This window comes from Procambarus clarkii, chromosome 53 (assembly GCF_040958095.1).
Source record: "Procambarus clarkii isolate CNS0578487 chromosome 53, FALCON_Pclarkii_2.0, whole genome shotgun sequence".
Classification (NCBI taxonomy): domain Eukaryota; kingdom Metazoa; phylum Arthropoda; class Malacostraca; order Decapoda; family Cambaridae; genus Procambarus; species Procambarus clarkii.
In genome coordinates this window covers 31,957,857-31,978,958 of record NC_091202.1, presented here as the reverse complement: position 1 = coordinate 31,978,958, position 21,102 = coordinate 31,957,857, and the positions used below count along the sequence as shown (strand labels likewise).

Below are 21,102 nucleotides of genomic sequence, written 5' to 3'. Positions count from 1 at the left end.
CCTATTTTACTGCTAGGTAACAGGGGCATAGGGTGAAAGAAACTCTGCCCATTGTTTCTCGCCGGCGCCTGGGATCGAACCCAGGATCACAAGTCCCGCGTGCTGTCCGCTCGGCCGACCGGCTCCCTTGCTCGATGCTCATTCGTCTGGGGAAGCGTCAATAGTATGCTCTTAATTTCACTGGAATTGGGATTCTATAGCGTAAACACTGATGTGTATTAAGTGTGAGGCCAGGCTGTATATGTGGACTCTCACCCGCCGTGTTCCTTTATGTTACATAATAACATCCATTGCCCTAAAACTACTTACAATTTGTCCGAGTCTTATTTTCCTGTCAGAGGATCCATTTGCCGAGTTATTTAAGGGAGAGTATTCACTCAGATGCGTCACTCAGATGTGTCAAGCCTGGCCTCGGGCCGGGCTTGGGGAGTAGAACTCCCAGAACCCCATCAACCAGGAATCAACCAGGTATCACTGGTACAATCTGGGCCGGGCTTGGGGAGTAGAAGAACTCCCAGAACCCCATCAACCAGGTATCAACCAGGTATCACTGGTACAATCTAACCCGCACTTCAAGATCCAGGAGTAACTTCACTCTCCACACTGACAACCTCTCGAGCTGACACATGGTTTCCCAACTCGGCAGCCTTCATGTACCTTCAAGACGTCTTTCTTAAGCTGTCTTGGGCAAAGGTCAAAACAGAGTTCGAGAGGAATTAAAGCCATTTTCGCTCAACTGGTAGATAAAGAGTCAACTAAGAACGAAGATGCACTGTTTATGCTTTAATACACTGAAGGGACATTACAATCTCCCATACGTCATACTCGACCACAGACTCATAGTTCAAACTAACGGTAACTCACATGGTGGGAGAGTGAACAGAGACAACAGGGAGGGAGAGAGTGACCAGAGACAACAGGGAGGCAAGAGAGTGACCAGAGACAAGAGGGAGGCAAGAGAGGCATTAAAGCACAAGAGGAACATGACAAAGAGATAGCGACAAGGCCGCGTCACTCCCGGACTTTCCCTTGTGATTTTCTTTATACAATTGTTTGGCTGACATGTTGGTCTGGAGGTAAAATGGTCGGGTTGACCCCCCCTTGAGGCACGGCCTCCCCCCACGCTCAGGGACCCCGCAGTACAAGCACCAGAGGTCAAGCCCTCCCACCTCCAATATACTTGCCTATCTCTCTTTACACACACACACACACACACACACACACACACAGGCTGGTGGAGGCTGACTCCATACACAGTTTCAAGTGTAGATATGATAGAGCCCAGTAGGCTCAGGAATCTGTACACCTGTTGATTGACGGTTGAGAGGCGGGACCAAAGAGCCAGAGCTCAACCCCCGCAAACACAACTAGGTGAGTACACACACATACACACACACACACGGAGGGGCCTCGTAGCCTGGTGGATAGCGCGCAGGACTCGTAATTCTGTGGAGCGGGTTCGATTCCCGCACGAGGCAGAAACAAATGGGCAAAGTTTCTTTCACCCTAAGTGCCCCTGTTACCTAGCAGTAAATAGGTACCTGGAAGTTAGTCAGCTGTCACGGGCTGCTTCCTGGGGTGTGTGTGGGGTGTGGGGGGAAAAAAAATAGTAAACAGTTGATTGACAGTTGAGAGGCGGGCCGAAAGAGCAAAGCTCAACCCCCGCAAAAACACAACTAGTAAACGCACGCACGCACGCACGCGGCACTGAATTCCAGTTCTCATGGAGTGTTCACAACCGTAAGAGAGAACACAACAACTGTGTATGAGAGAACACAACAACTGTGTTCTCTCATACACACCAAAAGGATGTCTGTCTGTCCAAGGTTGAGGTCAGACGCTTGGGGCTAGCTTCACCAAACACTGCAGGGATGACTGGTGGTGGTTTCTGGGGACACAAGTCATGGAGGGAGGTTGGAGTCGGCCCCCTCGTCCCATCTTTGGTATTTACTGTCATTTGTCACTTCATGCAATCTGCTAAGTATCAGACTCCAGCCTTCCCTAAGATTAATCCATCGTATGCCGTTCTACACAACTGTGTAGGGAGCCCCCAGAATGAAGAGAAACCTGCAGGCGATGAGTCACAATAACGTGGCTAAAGTATGTTGACCAGACCACACACACTAGAAGGTGAAGGGACGACGACGTTTCGGTCCGTCCTGGACCATTCTCAAGTCGATTGTGACAATCGACTTGAGAATGGAAGACACACCTTATTGCAGCACACTGTTTAACCCGTACAAGTACCATAAATGTGTGTGCTTGACAATACATAACAAAATGTATATCCTTTGTCTTAGGCAGTTTATGGTTGTGAATCGGGTACCCGCCAGTGCACGAGCATAAAGGTGGTTACTGCGATGATGGTTATGTGTAAAGATTGTTAGTGATGATGGTTGTGTGTAGTGAAGATGGCTACAGTGAAGATAATGTAGTGCACATGTGCGTCCATTAGCCCAGTAATGCTGGGGTCTCCCGAGTCTACATTCTGGTTGCCCAGACATAAGTGATGAGACGTCACTTGCCTGCGGGCCGCTCCAAGCAACAGTCTGTTGGACCAACCTCTCACAAGTCAAGCCTGGCCCCGGGCCGGGCGTGGGGAGAACAACAACAACAACAACTCTCAGAACCCCATCCACGTACACTCCAGGTACGTCACACACAGAGATCACAATAACGTGATGCATCAAATGAACAAATCCACAAGTTCAGTCGATTAAGGCAGTGTCTGGGATGCTCCCGGACGCAGGTTCGAATCCTCGTCACGGCCCTTGTGGATTTATTCACTCCAGGTACGTATGACTCCCTTGTTTTACTGTTGGCAGGAGGATCCGAAGACACTCAAGGACTGGTGGCTTGAGTACTGCCATGACACGGTCATCTTGTGAAGGGATTCGTAGGAGTAGAGAGGACTGGGGATGGCAGGCGAGCCCCGGGATCACCAGAACAGGGAAGACGTTTGTCAAGGATGCAAAGATATCTAGGGAGGAACTTCAGGATGAGCCTTCAATGTGGCTATCTCTTGAGACGATTTCGGGGCTTTAGTGTCCCAGCGGCCCGATCCTCGACCAGGCCTCCACCCCAAGGAAGCAGCCCGTGACAGCTGACTGACACCCAGGTACCTATTTTACTGCTAGGTAACAGGGACATAGGGTGAAAGAAACTGCCCATTGTTTCTCGCCGGCGCCTGGGATCGAACCCGGGACCACAGGATCACAAGTCCAGTGTGCTGTCCGCTCGGCCGACCGGCTCCCTTCTTTATGACTTGTATTTAGGTTCTTGTGACTTGAGGGTCGCGAGTGGTTGACATGATATCAAGTACACACTGTGGACCGGTGGCGCTGAGTAGTGTCCTACAGCAAGAACGTCAAACTGTGTTGAAATTCATTTACAAATGGTCAATGGAATCAATGAAGAAAGAAAACGCCGTAGTGACAGTAAACTTTCCAGGTGGGAGACTTATAAAGGTGTGTGTTCATTCAAGAGAACAAGTGAGGTGGCGAAACTAATTCGTGGTCAAGCGAGCGAGTGAATGGTAGTGGAGTGTGAGCAACGGCTCACATTGACGGATCTCTGAGTGAAGCTGAGATTAGGAGCTGCAGCCTACAGCTTTGTCGTGGAGGGCAGGGGCCAGATTCACGAAGCAGTTACGCAACTACTTACGAACTTGTACATCTTTCCTCAATCTTTGACGGCTTTGTTACATTTATTAAACAGTTGACAAGCATGAAAACTTGCCTAATCAACTGTTGTTATTGTTGTAAACAGCCTCCTGGTGCTTCGGAGCTCATTAACTGTTTAATAATTGTAAACAAAGCCGCCAAAGATTGAGAAAAGATGTACAGGTTCGTAAGTGCTTGACAGCACACTGGACTTGTGATCCTGTGGTCCCAGGTTCGATCCCAGGCGCCGGCGAGAAACAATGAGCAGAGTTTCTTTCACCCTATGCCCCTGTTACCTAGCAGTAAAATAGGTACCTGGGTGTTAGTCAGCTGTCACGGGGCTGCTTCCTGGGGGTGGAGGCCTGGTCGAGGACCGGGCCGCGGGGACACTAAAGCCCCGAAATCATCTCAAGATAACCTCAAGATACAAGCGGACGTCAACCAAAGCTTTATTCACCTCAACAAGCGAAGATTCTCTTTAACTAGTGACGTCACCCGCTAACCTCGAGCAGGAAATCTGCCGACGCAGTGCAATAAAAAAAAAAAAGGCACTACGGGCTCACCATAGCCCGTGCTACTTGGAACCTCGTTCCAGGTAGCGAATCTTTAACAACAGCAGCAGCAGTGCGATACGAGGCTGTGTGGCCACTGAGGTATTATGGGAGTTTGTGAACTTGTCGTGAACCATCTGTTTAGGTTAGGTTAGGTTAGGCTAGGGGGAGAGGAATGTACCATTTTCTTTACCAGTCACATTTACTTACAAGACCGATACTAATCAGTAAGTGCATTAGGATACCCGTGTCTCATGTTTGCATACTGCTGGGAGGTATATTAATATAAATACTGTGGCTATATGGCGCAGTTGATATCATACTCTAGACTTATTATTGTATAACTGTGAGTTAATCAGACCACACACTAGAAGGTGAAGGGACGACGACGTTTCGGTCTGTCCTGGACCATTCTCAAGTCGACAATCGACTTGAGAATGGTCCAGGACGGACCGAAACGTCGTCGTCCCTTCACCTTCTAGTGTGTGGTCTGGTTAACATACTTTAGCCACGTTATTGTGACTCATCGCCTGCGTATAACTGTGAGCTCTGGCTAAGATTTACAGTTTGAGTAATGAAGCATCATGTTTGTATAGTTATGATTACGAATACTGATGATCAATGCATTATTTCTTGTTACGTATATCTTTGCCGTGTGTAGTTATGACAATTACTGATGTTAGCTGGACAGTTAATCAGTTTTACGTCCACGTTAATTTATACATTCTGTGTGTGTGTGTACGAGGCTACTCCATTCCTTTTCTATTTGAACTTTAAAATTAGTGATTTTGTTTAATCTTCTCTTGATGTGACCGCTGAGCTTGAAAAGGCAAAGACAATATTCTAGCACAAACGCCAAAATGTTTAATTTAACATTGTGATATTCACTTGATATTGAGCCATTACAAGCTGTCGGAAGCAAGAGTGTGCTGACCAACTCTGCCATTCCGGATGGGTGCCAACACAATATTTTGACCTAAACCGATACTTATTACCTTATTACGCAGCATCGATTCTTGTTTTTTTTTAAGATGTTTGAACTTAAAACAAAATGCTTCTCGTGATCTGAGAGATTATAAACGACGACAATGTAAATTTATAACACGATAATTCTAATAATGATCATTGCACAACTATGCCTGCAGGCCAGTCAATTAAGCTGTGATTAATGGAGTTGTGTGGCCTATCAATTAGCATGATAATTTCATGTTGTAATCATGTCTCTCCTAACTCCTGTCTTCCAGAGACGCGCGGTTTAATTTCTTGAGCTATCCTTATAACTTGTCCTCCTACTGTGGGAGACATGATTGCTCACTGATCCTTAACTGTTCGCCAATTTTCACCCGGGGCAGTAAACGGGGACCTGGTTGTAAGTCGATTGGCAGATCGCGTTCCAGCAAAAACTGGTTGGGTAAAGATTTGAAGATAAACTATGGGAGTAAGAACTTGCTTACAAAGGGCCCAGATTCACGAAAGCAGTTACGCAAGCACTTACGAACGTGTACATCTTTCCTCAATCTTTGACGGCTTTGGTTACATTTATTAAACAGTTTACAAGCATGAAAACTTGTCAATCAACTGTTGTTATTGTTATAAACAGCCTCCTGGTGCTTCGGAGCGCATCAACTGTTTAATAATTGTAAACAAAGCCGCCAAAGATTGAAAAAAGATGTACAGGTTTGTAAGTGCTTGCGTAAGTGCTTCCGTGAATCTGGCCCCAGAGTCGCAAGTCATCTGATCCTGAGCTAGCAAGCAAGCAAGCAAGCACACGTCATTGAAGTGTTAGATAAAATAATACCGATACTGCAAATATAGGCACATAGATTACATTTAAATGCACTTATTTGTCTTCTTACATTTACCACCCCATTTTTGGGGTGGTAAAATTTAAATTTTAAAATTTTGTATAAAATCTATATCGTTTAATAATCCTGAAAAAGAAATTCCTGATATTTAAAACTTGTGTATTGCAAATTGAAATTGAAAACTTCATCCTAAAATTCAGAGTGTCTTTACAGAAAACGAGGAGAAACCTTACAGTACATTAGTAACGTGACTCAAACAACCTGCAACACACTAATCATTCATAATATTAAGACTGGGGTAGTGACAAGGGGTTATCTTGCATCACAGTGAAGAGGGAGAAAATACACTGCAGCCCGGAAACCTTACAGCTTTTGCAGCTGGTCACATTGCGTCAGGAGTTGAGAGAGTTCGTGGATAATAACTTAAAAGTAAGTTATGCTCGGTTGAGCTTACCATTTTAGGTGTCTGGGAATGGTGAATCACGGGAACCAAGTTTTGGGGGGACTCGTCGATTTTAATTGATGACGTCGGTACTTATACACATGTTTACATGTAACTTAAGTATGCTTCTTGAGGTTATCTTGATGATTTCGGGGCTTTAGTGTCCCCGCGGCCCGGTCCTCTACTAGTCCTCCACCCCCAGGAAGCAGCCCGTGATAGCTGACTAACATCCAGGTACCTATTTTACTGCTAGGTAACAGGGGCATAGGGTGAAAGAAACTTTTGCCCATTGTTTCTCGCCGGCGCCTGGGATCGAACCCAGGACCACAGGATCACAAGTCCAGTGTGCTGTCCGCTCGGCCGACCGGCTCGCTAATGCTCATTTTAAACACCCAATAACACTTCTAAAATACTTTTTTAAATAAAGCTTCACAAATGCACTGAATTTTGGGTGGTAGTATCCTCCTCCAACCCGTTCTCGCACTTTCGTATAGTCAGTATTGACTTATTAAATAAGCGCATATGTGACATACTAATTTTTGTGACTATTTTAGTTTACCTTGAAAAGCTTCATAGAAAACACCGACCTTACCTAACCTTCTTAGTATGTTAAGATAAGCATCTTATTGCTTCGTAATTACAATTATTACTTAACCTACTATAGGTATAGGTTAAGTAATTGTAATTACGAAGCAATAAGGTGCTTATCTTAACATACTAAGGTGGTTAGGTAAGGTCGGTGTTTTCTATGAAGCTTTTCAAGGTAAACTAAAATAGTCACAAAAAATTAGCATGTCACACATGCGCTTATTTAATAAGTCAATACTGACTGTAAGAAAGTGCGAGAACGGGTTGCCTCCTCCGCCTGGGTTGCAGTCAGCAATGAACTACGACTCGACTATATAAGTTGTCATAATAAATAATATAAATAACAATTAATCAAAACCTTTGTTAATGAATAAGATGATCAATTCTAACAGGCATCTTAACGTGACCAGAGGATTATTATTATTAACATCTTGACAAAATTAATGAACAGGGGCCAGATTCACGAAGCAGTTACGCAAGCACTTACGAACGTGTACATCTTTCCTCAATCTTTGACGGCTTTGGTTACATTTATTAAATAGTTTACAAGCATGAAAACTTCCCAATCAACTGTTGTTATTGTTATAAACAGCCTCCTGGTGCTTCGGAACTCATTAATTGTTTAATAATTGTAAACAAAACCGCCAAAGATTGAGAAAAGATGTACAGGTTCGTAAGTGCTTGCGTAACTGCTTTCGTGAATCTGGCCCCAGAGGAGTGAATATTGAAAGCGTAAAGTTATGGAGGCAGACAAGGGGACGCAGAAGACAGCTGGTTGATACCTGGTTGATGGGGTTCTGGGAGTTATTCTACTCCCCAAGCCCGGCCTGAGGCCAGGCTTGACAACTATACTGAAGCTATACTGACAGCTATTGACAGTATACTATATTGACAGTATATTGACAGCTATACTGAAGCAAAAGATGACAGTCTTAGCAGATGGTTGAAGGAGCAACCCGCCCTCTAACCCCACGTCACATATTAACGTACACTTTATCTAAGACCAAAACCTGTCGTACTAGAAAATAGCGGCTCGCGAAATTGACATGCTGTCCCGTTTTCTGTTCGTGGGTCCTCTGGTAGGTTAGGATAAGGCACTTTGGTACGACAGTTTCTTGACGTTGGGAACGCTGGCGGGAACGTGAGTCTGGAAGGTGAGGTCACGTCGCTCGTCCGTGTGGGCCGTGTGAGTGTGACTCTGGAACACCTCAGTATGGTGCCGTGTGAGAGTGTGACTCTGGAACACCTCAGTATGGTGCCGTGTGTGAGTGTGACTCTGGAACACCTCAGTATGGTGCCGTGTGTGAGTGTGACTCTGGAACACCTCAGTATGGTGCCGTGTGTGTGACTCTGGAACACCTCAGTATGGTGCCGTGTGTGAGTGTGACGCTGGAACACCTCAGTATGGTGCCGTGTGTGAGTGTGACTCTGGAACACCTCAGTATGGTGCCGTGTGTGAGTGTGACGCTGGAACACCTCAGTATGGTGCCGTGTGTGAGTGTGACTCTGGAACACCTCAGTATGGTGCCGTGTGTGAGTGTGACGCTGGAACACCTCAGTATGGTGCCGTGTGTGAGTGTGACTCTGGAACACCTCAGTATGGTGCCGTGTGTGAGTGTGACTCTGGAACACCTCAGTATGGTGCCGTGTGTGTGACTCTGGAACACCTCAGTATGGTGCCGTGTGTGAGTGTGACTCTGGAACACCTCAGTATGGTGCCGTGTGTGTGTGACTCTGGAACACCTCAGTATGGTGCCGTGTGAGTGACTCTGGAACACCTCAGTATGGTGCCGTGTGTGAGTGTGACGCTGGAACACCTCAGTATGGTGCCGTGTGTGAGTGTGACTCTGGAACACCTCAGTATGGTGCCGTGTGTGAGTGTGACGCTGGAACACCTCAGTATGGTGCCGTGTGTGAGTGTGACTCTGGAACACCTCAGTATGGTGCCGTGTGTGAGTGTGACGCTGGAACACCTCAGTATGGTGCCGTGTGTGAGTGTGACTCTGGAACACCTCAGTATGGTGCCGTGTGTGAGTGTGACTCTGGAACACCTCAGTATGGTGCCGTGTGTGAGTGTGACTCTGGAACACCTCAGTATGGTGCCGTGTGTGTGACTCTGGAACACCTCAGTATGGTGCCGTGTGTGAGTGTGACTCTGGAACACCTCAGTATGGTGCCGTGTGTGTGTGTGACTCTGGAACACCTCAGTATGGTGCCGTGTGAGTGACTCTGGAACACCTCAGTATGGTGCCGTGTGTGTGACTCTGGAACACCTCAGTGTGGTGCCGTGTGTGAGCTGAACTTCGGTTTCAACTACTTTAACTAGTTCTACTGAACTTCGGTTTCAACTCTTTTAACCCTGTCGTAGCTCAGTCGATTAAGGCAGTGTCTGGGATGCTCCCGGGCGCAGGTTCGAATCCTCGTCACGGCTCTTGTGGATTTGTTCATTTGATGCATCACGTTAGTGTGATCTCTGTGTGTAACAGCAACAGTTGGACGCGTCGCCGGGTAGTCGGCAGATCACACTGGATAATTCACACCTCGGTCAGGCGCTAACCAAGGGACAGGTCAACGGTGAGGTGGTCACAAAGTTGTCAGGTACGATGCTGCCATGATGATCCACCAGGATTAGTTCTTCCACATCAAAGGAATGCCGATGACCTCACACGCCTTGTTCAGCAGTATATAAGATCAAGTTCAATGACACACACTACGAGCTCACTATAGCCCGTGCTACTTGGAACTTTTTGTCCCAGGTAGCTGAAGCTACAAGAACAATCAACAGGACACGACCCCCGCCAGGGCCCAGACACTTAAAGATGTTACACGACCAAAGATCACATTCACACCAAACGTCTACTACCTACGGGCTACTCGTACCTATGGCTTATGGTGGGCTTAATCATCTTCAATCAATCAATCAATCAATCAATCAATCGACAAGACAGTGAGTGAGTGTGGGTGAACTATGGTGTGTGTATTCACTTAGTTGTGCTTGCGGGAGTTGAGCTCTGCTCTTTCGGCCCGCCTCTCAACTGTCAATCAACTGTTAATACTTTTTTTCACCACACACACACACACACACACACACACACACACACACACACACACACACACACACACACACACACACACACACACACACACACCAGGAAGCAGCCCGTAACAGCTGTCTAACTCCCAGGTATCTATTTACTGCTAGGTAACAGGGGCATCAGGGTGAGAGAAACTCTGCCCACCTGTTTCCGCCGGCGCCGGGAATCGAACCCCGGCCCACAGGATTACGTATCCAGCGAGCTGTCCACTCGGTCACCAGCGCCCTGAAGAGAATGAAGGTATTCTGGATGCGTTAACTTGTTGATTAATGGTCTTGACTTATTCATGTGTAAGGCCTCGTTGATGTCTGCCTTCTGTTGTCCTGCTTCTGTTGTCCTGGCTTCTGTTGTCCTGGCTTCTGTTGTCCTGGCTTCTGTTGTCCTGGCTTCTGTTGTCCTGGCTTCTGTTGTCCTGGCTTCTGTTGTCCTGGCTTCTGTTGTCGTTACACCTGTCCATTATTTCAGTGCTGCTTGTTAGGATGTCTCTGGTGATGGTCTGGTTGTGTGAGGAGATTATAAGCGCCTTGATGGAGCCCTGTTGCTTGGGTGTTGTTCATCGCCTAGAGAAAGACGTTGTTGTCTTGCCTATATACTGAGATTCGTGTTAGAATCATTAATCTCACCCCTTCGGTCACACTCAACAACACATGTTCATAAGACTGCTACGAATATATATAAATAAATAAATATAATGTATAATATATTGGATTTATGATACCAAATTCGTGGACGGAGCCGGCCAGTGGGATAATCTTGCCAACTCTCAACCTCGACCAACTTTTCCAAACGACTTCAAAAAGGCCAAATGGGATAGCCCTATAGCGGAGAACATTACCACAGCATTGCTGAAGGCAGCTTCTGGGAAGGGCAAAGCACACATCCTAGCTGTGCAAGCCCCCCATGCTGGGGACTTTCTGTTGGCTGTCTCTAATTTCGCCTTGGGCACCCGCCTGGACCGTTGAGCCCTAAGTATTGGTGTTGCCCTGCACCTTGCCGCCCTCATCTCCATCCAACACCGGTGTATCTGTGCCTATGCGCGGACAGACCAATACATGCCATGGTCTCATCTGTCGTAAGTCGCAGGTAAAGATTGCCAGACATTAAGCAGTCAATGACATCATCAAGAAAAGTTTGGCTACAGCTGGGTGTCCAGCACAAAGGGAACCTCAGTTGTGCAGACCTAACAACAGTCACAAACACCCAGATGGAGTCATGGAGGGATGGTGGGCAGGTCGTGTGGGACTATACGTGTGCATCTACATTGGCTGATACCTATCTACCTCACAGTACAGCTGAGGGAGGCAGGGTGGTCATCTTCTGGGAGACCCAGAAAACTAACAAGTACTGTACAGGGACCTAGAACGTTGTTACAGGTTCGTGCCGAATGGCTCCGAGACCCAGGGTGCCTGGGGTAAATGTGCACTCAAGTTCCTAAAGGAGGTGGGTGAGGAACTCATTAAGCAAACTAGAGACAGTGGCCAGTTTCCTGTTCCAGCACCTCAGTGTCGCAGTCCAGAGAGGAAATGCTTGCTGTATCTTGGGCACGCACCCCACATCTGAAGACCTGAATGAGATCTTCGAACAGTGATTGTTATGTGTGTGTGTGTGTGTGTGTGTGTGTGTATTATATATTTTTAAATTAATTAATAGGGAAGGGAGTATTACCCCTTACTGGAAGAAAGGGATCCTTAGCCTCGGAACAAAGCGCACACAATGCATTAAAGGGGATTTTTAGGTCCCCCTCCAATGCTGTTTCTATGTTCTTTTATACTACCACCCCCTTCCCGTTGTGCTTTATTAGGTATTTTAAGGTTACAAAATGTTCATTTGATTAATACAATGAGTGTTTAACCCTAAAACTGCGCAAAACGTCATATGATGTGTGACATTGAAGGGGGTATAACTTGAAAAATATTCGAATTATGTAAAAATTACTTAAAAATGTTAGACAAATCTCCAACTTATTGGCTGAAATGATGGATAATGCAATAATAGAGATGCAAACACCTGTCCGACGCACAAAGAAGAACAAGAATAGTAGTAAGAAGTGTCCATAAAGTGGATATACAGTGGGTGCCTTTACAGCATTGGTGAGTAACACATAATAACATACTCATTATTATTTGTGTTATTATGTTCTATTTTGTTATATATGTCATAAATACATTGCCCAATGTTGTTATCGGTTACATTCAACAATACCACACCCCCACTCACTATCTGGTTGATACCTGGTTGATGGGGTTCTGGGAGTTCTTCTACTCCCCAAGCCCGGCCCGAGGCCAGGCTTGACTTGTGAGAGTTTGGTCCACCAGGCTGTTGCTTGGAGCGGCCCGCAGGCCCACATACCCACCACAGCCCGGTTGGTCCGGCACCCGTTGGAGGAAACAATCTAGTTTCCTCTTGAAGATGTCCACGGTTGTTCCGGCAATATTTCCTATGCTCGCTGGCAGGGTGTTGAACAACCGTGGACCTCTGATGTTCATACAGTGTTCTCTGATTGTGCCTATGGCACCTCTGCTCTTCACTGGTTTTATTCTGCATTTTCTTCCATATCGTTCACTCCAGTACGTTGTTAACTACTTCACTTAGTTAACTACGTTATTCTGCATTTTCTTCCATATCGTTCACTCCAGTACGTTGTTAACTACTTCACTTAGTTAACTACGTTATTCTGCATTTTCTTCCATATCGTTCACTCCAGTACGTTGTTAACTACTTCACTTAGTTAACTACGTTAACTATCCCACCCCCCCGTTACACCACTTCCCCCACTCACTACCACACCCCTACTCAACCCCCTCCCCCTCCTATTAACCAATGTATTCCACTCACTACCACTATCCGAGTGTGTCCGTTCGTTTAAAACTCTCCCTACCACACAATCACTCGCACAGTAAAGTATCCGACTGCCACTTTCAACACACACCAATATCATGGCTAATGAACCAGATAATCATGCCTAATGAACCTCCTAGAACCTAATGTTAAAGTTTGTGACACTGATGTGGTCAGGAGATTACTACACAAACTTGAGAAGCAGGTGGGAATCACATCAACAATGAAATGGGCGAGAGAGATTCATCATCAAAAAACATCACAATTATTGCGACCGATTAAAAGTTCTAAATTTCTATTCTCTAGAGCGCAGGCAGAGAGAGGGAGGCGTAATGATTTACACAAGTGGAAAATATTAGAGGAACTGGTTCTGACTCTGCACACGGAAATAACATCACGTGAAACCAGTAGGCATCTTGAGATAGTTATCTTCAGATGATTTCGGGGCTTTAGTGTCCCCGCGGCCCGGTCCTCGACCAGGCCTCCACCCCCAGGAAGCAGCCCGTGACAGCTGACTAACACCCAGGTACCTATTTTACTGCTAGGTAACAGGGGCATAGGATGAATCTCTGCCCATTGTTTCTTGCCGGCAGCCCGGGATCGAACTCGGGACCACAGGCTCACAAGCCCAGTGTGCTGTCCGCTCGGCCGACCGGCTCCCATGGCAGGATGTGCACAATTGCCCCATTGAAATAGAGGTGCAATACGTACGCTAAGCAACGCGTTCTCCTAATAACCCCCTGGTGAGCCGGTGGCCGAGCGGACAGCACACTGTACACGTGGTCCCGGGTTCGATCCCGGGCGCCGGCGAGAAACGATGGGCAGAGTTTCTTTCACCCTATGCCCCTGTTACCTAGCAGTAAAATAGGTACCTGGGTGTTAGTCAGCTGTCATGGGCTGCTTCCTGGGGGTGGAGGCCTGGTCGAGGACCGGGCCGCGGGGACACTAAAGCCCCGAAATCAACTCAAGATAACCTCAAGATAGGTAAAGTATGCGTCAAAATGCTAAGGCCAAAAACTGTCATATTAGAAAATGGAAGCGCTTTACGAAATTGAAATACTGTTCCGTTTTCTGCTTTAGGTCCTCTGGTAGGTTAGGATAAGGGCACTTTAATACGACAGTTTCTTGACGTAGCGAACGCTCGCGAGAATTGGCTGCGCTGAGAGAACTCGATGAACGTCAGAGGCCCGAGACTGTTCAACACGCTTCCACTACACGTAAGGGACATAACTGGCCGACCCCTCACAGTGTTCAAGAGAGAACTATCAACATCAGAGGCCCGAGACTATTCAACACGCTTCCACTACACGTAAGGGACATAACTGGCCGACCCCTCAGTGTTCAAGAGAGAACTATCAACATCAGAGGCCCGAGACTATTCAACACGCTTCCACTACACATAAGGGACATAACTGGCCGACCCCTCAGTGTTCAAGAGAGAACTATCAACATCAGAGGCCAGAGACTGTTCAACACGCTTCCACTACACATAAGGGACATAACTGACCGACCCCTCACAGTGTTCATGAGAGAACTTGACAAACACCTCAAAAGGATACCTGATCTAACAGGTATTCATACGTCAGGCTGCGAGCAGCCGCGTCCAACAGCCTGGTTGAGCAGACCACTAACCAGGAGGCCTGGTCAGAGACCGGGCCGCCCGGACGTTGATCCTCGGGACCACATTAAATAGGAAGGTAACACTCATTAACACCCCTCATTATCACCCTATTACACTCATACCCTCATTATTACCCCTAACACCCTCATTACCACTCAACACACTCATCAACACCCCCAACTCTCTTGGTAGCACCCCCAACACTCTTGGTAGCACCCCCAACACTCATGGTAGCACCCCAACACTCATTGGTAGCACCCCCAACACTCTTGGTAGCACCCCCAACACTCATTGGTAGCACCCCCAACACTCATGGTAGCACCCCAACACTCTTGGTAGCACCCCAACACTCATGGTAGCACCCCCAACACTCATGGTAGCACCCCCAACACTCATGGTAGCACCCCAACACTCATGGTAGCACCCCAACACTCATGGTAGCACCCCAACACTCTTGGTAGCACACCCCAACACTCATGGTAGCACACCCCAACACTCATGGTAGCACACCCCCAACACTCATTGGTAGCACACCCCCCAACACTCTTGGTAGCACACCCCCCAACACTCTTGGTAGCACACCCCCCAACACTCTTGGTAGCACACCCCCCCAACACTCTTGGTAGCACACCCCCCCAACACTCTTGGTAGCACACCCCCCCAACACTCTTGGTAGCACACCCCCCAACACTCTTGGTAGCACACCCCCCAACACTCTTGGTAGCACAGCCCCAACACTCTTGGTAGCACACCCCCCCAACACTCTTGGTAGCACACCCCCCCCAACACTCTTGGTAGCACACCCCCCCAACACTCTTGGTAGCACACCCCCCCAACACTCTTGGTAGCACCCCCCCCCCCAACACTCTTGGTAGCACACCCCCCCCAACACTCTTGGTAGCACACCCCCCCCAACACTCTTGGTAGCACACCCCCCCAACACTCTTGGTAGCACACCCCCCAACACTCTTGGTAGCACACCCCCCCCCAACACTCTTGGTAGCACACCCCCCCCAACACTCTTGGTAGCACACCCCCCCCAACACTCTTGGTAGCACACCCCCCCCAACACTCTTGGTAGCACACCCCCCCAACACTCTTGGTAGCACACCCCCCCCAACACTCTTGGTAGCACACCCCCCCCAACACTCTTGGTAGCACACCCCCCCAACACTCTTGGTAGCACACCCCCCCCAACACTCTTGGTAGCACACCCCCCCCAACACTCTTGGTAGCACACCCCCCCAACACTCTTGGTAGCACACCCCCCCCAACACTCTTGGTAGCACACCCCCCCAACACTCTTGGTAGCACACCCCCCCAACACTCTTGGTAGCACACCCCCCCCAACACTCTTGGTAGCACACCCCCCCCAACACTCTTGGTAGCACACCCCCCCCCAACACTCTTGGTAGCACACCCCCCCAACACTCTTGGTAGCACACCCCCCAACACTCTTGGTAGCACACCCCCCCAACACTCTTGGTAGCACACCCCCCCAACACTCTTGGTAGCACACCCCCCAACACTCTTGGTAGCACACCCCCCAACACTCTTGGTAGCACACCCCCCAACACTCTTGGTAGCACACCCCCCAACACTCTTGGTAGCACACCCCCAACACTCTTGGTAGCACACCCCCCCAACACTCTTGGTAGCACACCCCCCAACACTCTTGGTAGCACACCCCCCAACACTCTTGGTAGCACACCCCCCCAACACTCTTGGTAGCACACCCCCCCAACACTCTTGGTAGCACACCCCCCAACACTCTTGGTAGCACACCCCCCAACACTCTTGGTAGCACACCCCCCAACACTCTTGGTAGCACACCCCCCAACACTCTTGGTACTTATTAATTCTTATATTCTTATTAATGATTTATAGGAACACCACAACATTTGAAAATCCACACGTTGATATTAGTATAAGATATATGACAGATAGTCGTATATTCAAAGCATATACTATAGTATAGAGTTGAATATCCCCTTGGATTGCCTTTGTGCAGTCTGAGGGGCAGTAATATGCCATCAACTTCAAAGAAATAGAATAGACCTTTGTAAGTGAAATTTACCCAAAGTATTCCATCAACCTTCATTACTGCTGTGCAGGAAGAGCTACATATCTCATTGAATAAGGTCAGCAAAGTTCTAGAAGTTACTGCTGCTAAACTTAGGCTAGGCTGCAAGTACCTATATGGGAGTTCCACCTGGCCTCTCGATTAGTACGCTTCATTTTGTACCTTATGTCCCCCAACGTACGTGCTATGAAATGTAGCATATTACAAATATCCACGTTTTCTATGCATCGGTAGGTTAGGTGGGTTGCTTGGGTTCGTATGTTTAGGTTAGCACCTTGCATTTTGTACATTGAGGCAAACCAGGCCAACGGCTGGGGAGGGAGTTTTTGCCACCTATTGAAGTAAATCCGACCATATGTAAAATTTTAACGAAAATATTAATATATCTTATGTCACTATGTAATTGTGAAACACAAATCTTGGAGTTTAGAGACAACTCTGTCACTACTGTTCAAGATGTGCCCGTGTGTTTTGTCCGGGGGAAGACATGTTACACAAAATTTCAGCCAGGCAGCGGAAGTTAGCCTAGTGTAGTGTCCACAATGTGTAGCTCACGCCGCCTATAAGTCTCTTACTTGAATATCTCATGATCATGCATTCTAGTCTTAGCTATAGAACCATAATTAAATCACTATCCTAAACATTTCATCACAAATATATATGGTAAATTTTAACCATCTCACCTCAAATGTAAATTGATTATTCTATACCGCATTATTCACCATTCCCTGAACCTATTATGTGGCTGTAAGCTTATGCTAATTAAGCGAAGCTAACCAAAATTGTGAATAAACTGTTGATGAATATGTTAAGTCGGTAACTAACTCATCAATGATGTAACATGCTTATCTAAACGAATATCGGGCTTCCGTTCGTGAGCCCATTATGTGCCTCTGTTACGTTCATATCCCCGTTCGCGGGATGGGTGTGGGCTGCATATTAAATTAACTTAACTAGCTACACATTCCCTCCTGTGCTATCACTACCATTTCTATCCACATATAACTTCTTTATCTATTTGAAAAGGAGACACTATGCTAAGCCGTGGACTTATAGGTCTTTGTCATCTGTATTTTCCATTTGAACTTCCATACTAACACATTACCACTACAATATTACTATTTACACTAAATCAAATGGAAAACAATATTTTTTTTATAATACTCGCAAGTTGATATTGGCACCCAGAGATTTATATTGCTACCCATACATTCATATTAGCACCTAAACATTCTTACTACGACCGACACATTCCTAATGTGTGTTGATAGGGAGCGTGGGTGTATTGGAGGTAGCGGGTGTCAAGCGCTGGCCTCCCTGGCTGTCAGCTGCTGGTGTTGGCATCCAGCGAGCTTCCCCTCCACTGCCAGAGCCAAGCAGAGCCCCGCGCCAGGGGCCGCCCTCCCCCAGTTGTGTCACTGGTGGTAGCAGGCAGCTCACTGCTTGTAGTGAACGAGGCTCCCGAGCCTGTGTGTGTATGTGTGTGTCGGCCGCCCCCATCTCTCTCTCCCCCCACCACCACCAACCTAGCAACACTGCCACATTCACATATGGCACGGCACGGCACGCCCCTAACCTCAATGTACCTAAATACCGAATCACTGTGCACAAACCTCTCACCACTAACACAACACGCGCGTGTGCACACACATGTCCACACGCAAGCTCTTCACACAGTCTTGCTCTCACTTTCTCGTCCACCCCCCCCCCCCTCTCCCCTCACTCTCTTTCATTATCTCTCTCTCTCTCTCTCTCTCTCTCTCTCTCTCTCTCTCTCTCTCTCTCTCTCTCTCTCTCTCTCTCTCTCTCTCTCTCTCTCTCTCTCTCTCTCTCTCTCTCTCTCTCTCTCTCTCTCTCACGACTAAGGTTCCCCTCCCCCTACGTCCCCACAGACCTCCCCTCCCCACAGCCCTGCCTACCATGGGAGGAGTCATGGAGTGCAAGACGCGCTACACCTCTCCTACAAGGTGACACCTTCCTCTGTGTAGCCCTTACATCTTCGAATGCCTTCTCCTGAGTGTGTGTGTGCTTAAGTATCCCCTCCCTCAACTAACAGCATTTCTGGCAGTCATGCTATTATTAGAGGGATATTGGTGGTGTTTCCTGGGCAAGTCAAAAGGCGTTGGGGGTCTTTGTTAGACAAAAATTCGAGAGGTTTGGAGTGGAGGATGGAGATGGAGGAGCAAGGTGTGGACAGTTGAGTGAGCGGGAAGTGTCACCCAGAAGGCGAGGTGAGGGACGGTCAAGTGACGGTCAAGTGACAGTCAAGTTGGGCCTGTACATCTGCTCCCTATTCCTCCCTCCGTGTTCTCAACCACAGTTATCCTTATCGGTCTTTTGCATTTCCTGACACGGGCTACATAAGCACGTCCATTGTAAAGAGCCGAGTGTAAAAACCCTTCCTTTGTTAGGTTGAAGTGTGAGGCAAGACTTGCAGGGCAAATTATCCCTTGAGCGGTGTGCAACAAAGGTCAAGGTCCCCTGTGGTGGTGATGCCGTGTAGCAGACCCGAGGAGGTAACCAGGTACTCCCCTACACACCACTACAGGAGCCTACCTGGTCAGGAGGGCGACGGGGAGACTCCTCCTGCTGCTGCTGCTACTACTGCAGCAGCCTTGTGCTCCAGGCAGGGGCGGCTCGGGGAGCTGGTGGTAACCACGGCCCAGATGATAGAAATGGTAGTGGTGAGTGGCGTTGTTGATGATGATGATGGTGGTGAGGGCCGACGAGGAGTGGTGGTGGAGCGCCGCCTGCGTGCTGCCCCGCCACTGCCACTCCCGCCGGGTTACTACTACACACTCCTCCACCACCCTCCTGCACCGCCGCCCGATGTCCCCCACCCCCGCCCACCCTCCACACCCCCACTTACACACACTCGCCACACACACACACACACACACACACACACACACACACACACACACACACACACACACACACACACACACACACACACACACACACACACACGCACGCGCTGTACATACAACACATACATACATAGCGTGTTACACATAGGCTGTGTAATACGCCCATCGTCAAGTACCTGTGTGATCAGCACATGATGGTATGTTGAGGGTAGTGAAGCCTGGTGCATGGTTTAGCGTAGGGTTGTGAGATTGCGCATGCTCGTTGCCTGGGCCAGGCAGCCAGGCTCTCATTGACAGAGGCAGGAGGCCCACGCCACCAGGCCCCGAAGGCAGCGCTCACCCGCGCCCTCGGCTCCCACGCCCTCGTCGCGATACATTCTGGCAAGTGACGCGGCCAACTGACCAACCCGCACCAACCAGAAAGGACGTAAAGTGTTGGAGATGAGTCGGGAGGGCGCGGTAAGGCGGGTGGCGGCGGTGTGGGGAAGGCGGGTATAGCCTCTGTGAGCTGGCCGGCCACAGCCAGCCACCACGCGCACGCCATTACGGTCGACAGGTGCGCCGGCCAACCGCGGCACTCCGCCCTTACCCGCCGCCTCCCGCACGATCAATAGCGTAGCCTGCAGAGTATGAATGTTGTACTCTAAACTTACTACGTCCCCCCCTCTCACACGCGCTCCCTCTACCCCCAAGCCCCCCACCATCATCCACCACCCCCACGCGGCCCGGCAGCAGCAGCAGCAGCAGCAGGAGGAGGTGCGGCCCGGGCCTCTAGGGGCACCGCACCCACCCTGCCCAACCTCACACCAACACACACACACACACACACACCAACACATTAGCTCACTTTTACTGCAACCCATGCTTGCACACCCACCTTAATACTTCTACACTAACACACTTGTACACTGTACTCATGTACTACCCCAGACTTGTTGTTGTTGTTGTAGATTCAGCTACTGGGAACAAAACGTTTCAAGTAGCACGGGCTATGGTGAGCCCGTAGTGGACTTACCTGGCACAGGAGCGGGGCTGTGTGACCACAGACTAAATACCAATTATTATATACATAAACCAGCTTAAGTACACGTTCCAGCAATAATGGTTCATCAACTAATCTCTTGAATTACGAAAAACCTCCCCTAATATAATAATAATAAAGTAACGAGCGGACAAAGGAAGTGATACATCTGACAATCGCAACTCTGTCAAGTCTACAAGCTGCTGTTCTCCTGCCTTGTAAAGTTCAGCACTCCAAGTTCTAGCCATTCGGCTTTAGATCTCGGAAGAGTACCCATGATTCCATTATAAGTTTACTTGACTTAATCTACTCAACAATTGACAAATTTATTTCCAATTTGTCTCTTCACTATCACAATAAAAGCTTCGAAGCAGTAAAACACATTAACCTCATACATAAACTTCAGCAAAGAAGAATTCGAGGCCGCTTTCTCAATTATATCCGATCGTGTCTCAACGGGTCCTAATATGTAGTCATCAATGACATAACATTTCCAACACTGCCTTTAACCACTGAAATACCCGGA

At 48.2% G+C, this 21,102-nt stretch overlaps 2 protein-coding genes across 4 annotated transcripts in view; one reads left to right on the top strand and one right to left on the bottom strand.

The window, feature by feature from the left end:
- LOC123767121 (titin homolog) overlaps positions 1-21,102 on the top strand; it is a 352,063-nt gene that overhangs the window by 167,170 nt on the left and 163,791 nt on the right. The window lies entirely within an intron of this gene.
- LOC123767118 (glucocorticoid-induced transcript 1 protein) overlaps positions 1-21,102 on the bottom strand; it is a 186,349-nt gene that overhangs the window by 110,045 nt on the left and 55,202 nt on the right. Inside the window, exon 1 of one of the 3 annotated variants that reach the window (XM_069304865.1) lies at positions 19,732-20,395. The exons of 1 other annotated variant lie outside the window; for it this stretch is intronic. In XM_069304865.1, the coding sequence (XP_069160966.1) occupies positions 19,732-19,846 (115 nt within the window). In that variant the 5' untranslated portion in view covers positions 19,847-20,395. Of the gene's footprint in view, positions 1-19,241; positions 19,481-19,731; positions 20,396-21,102 lie in introns of those variants that run through there. One more of the 3 variants, XM_045756629.2, reaches the window with a different exon arrangement.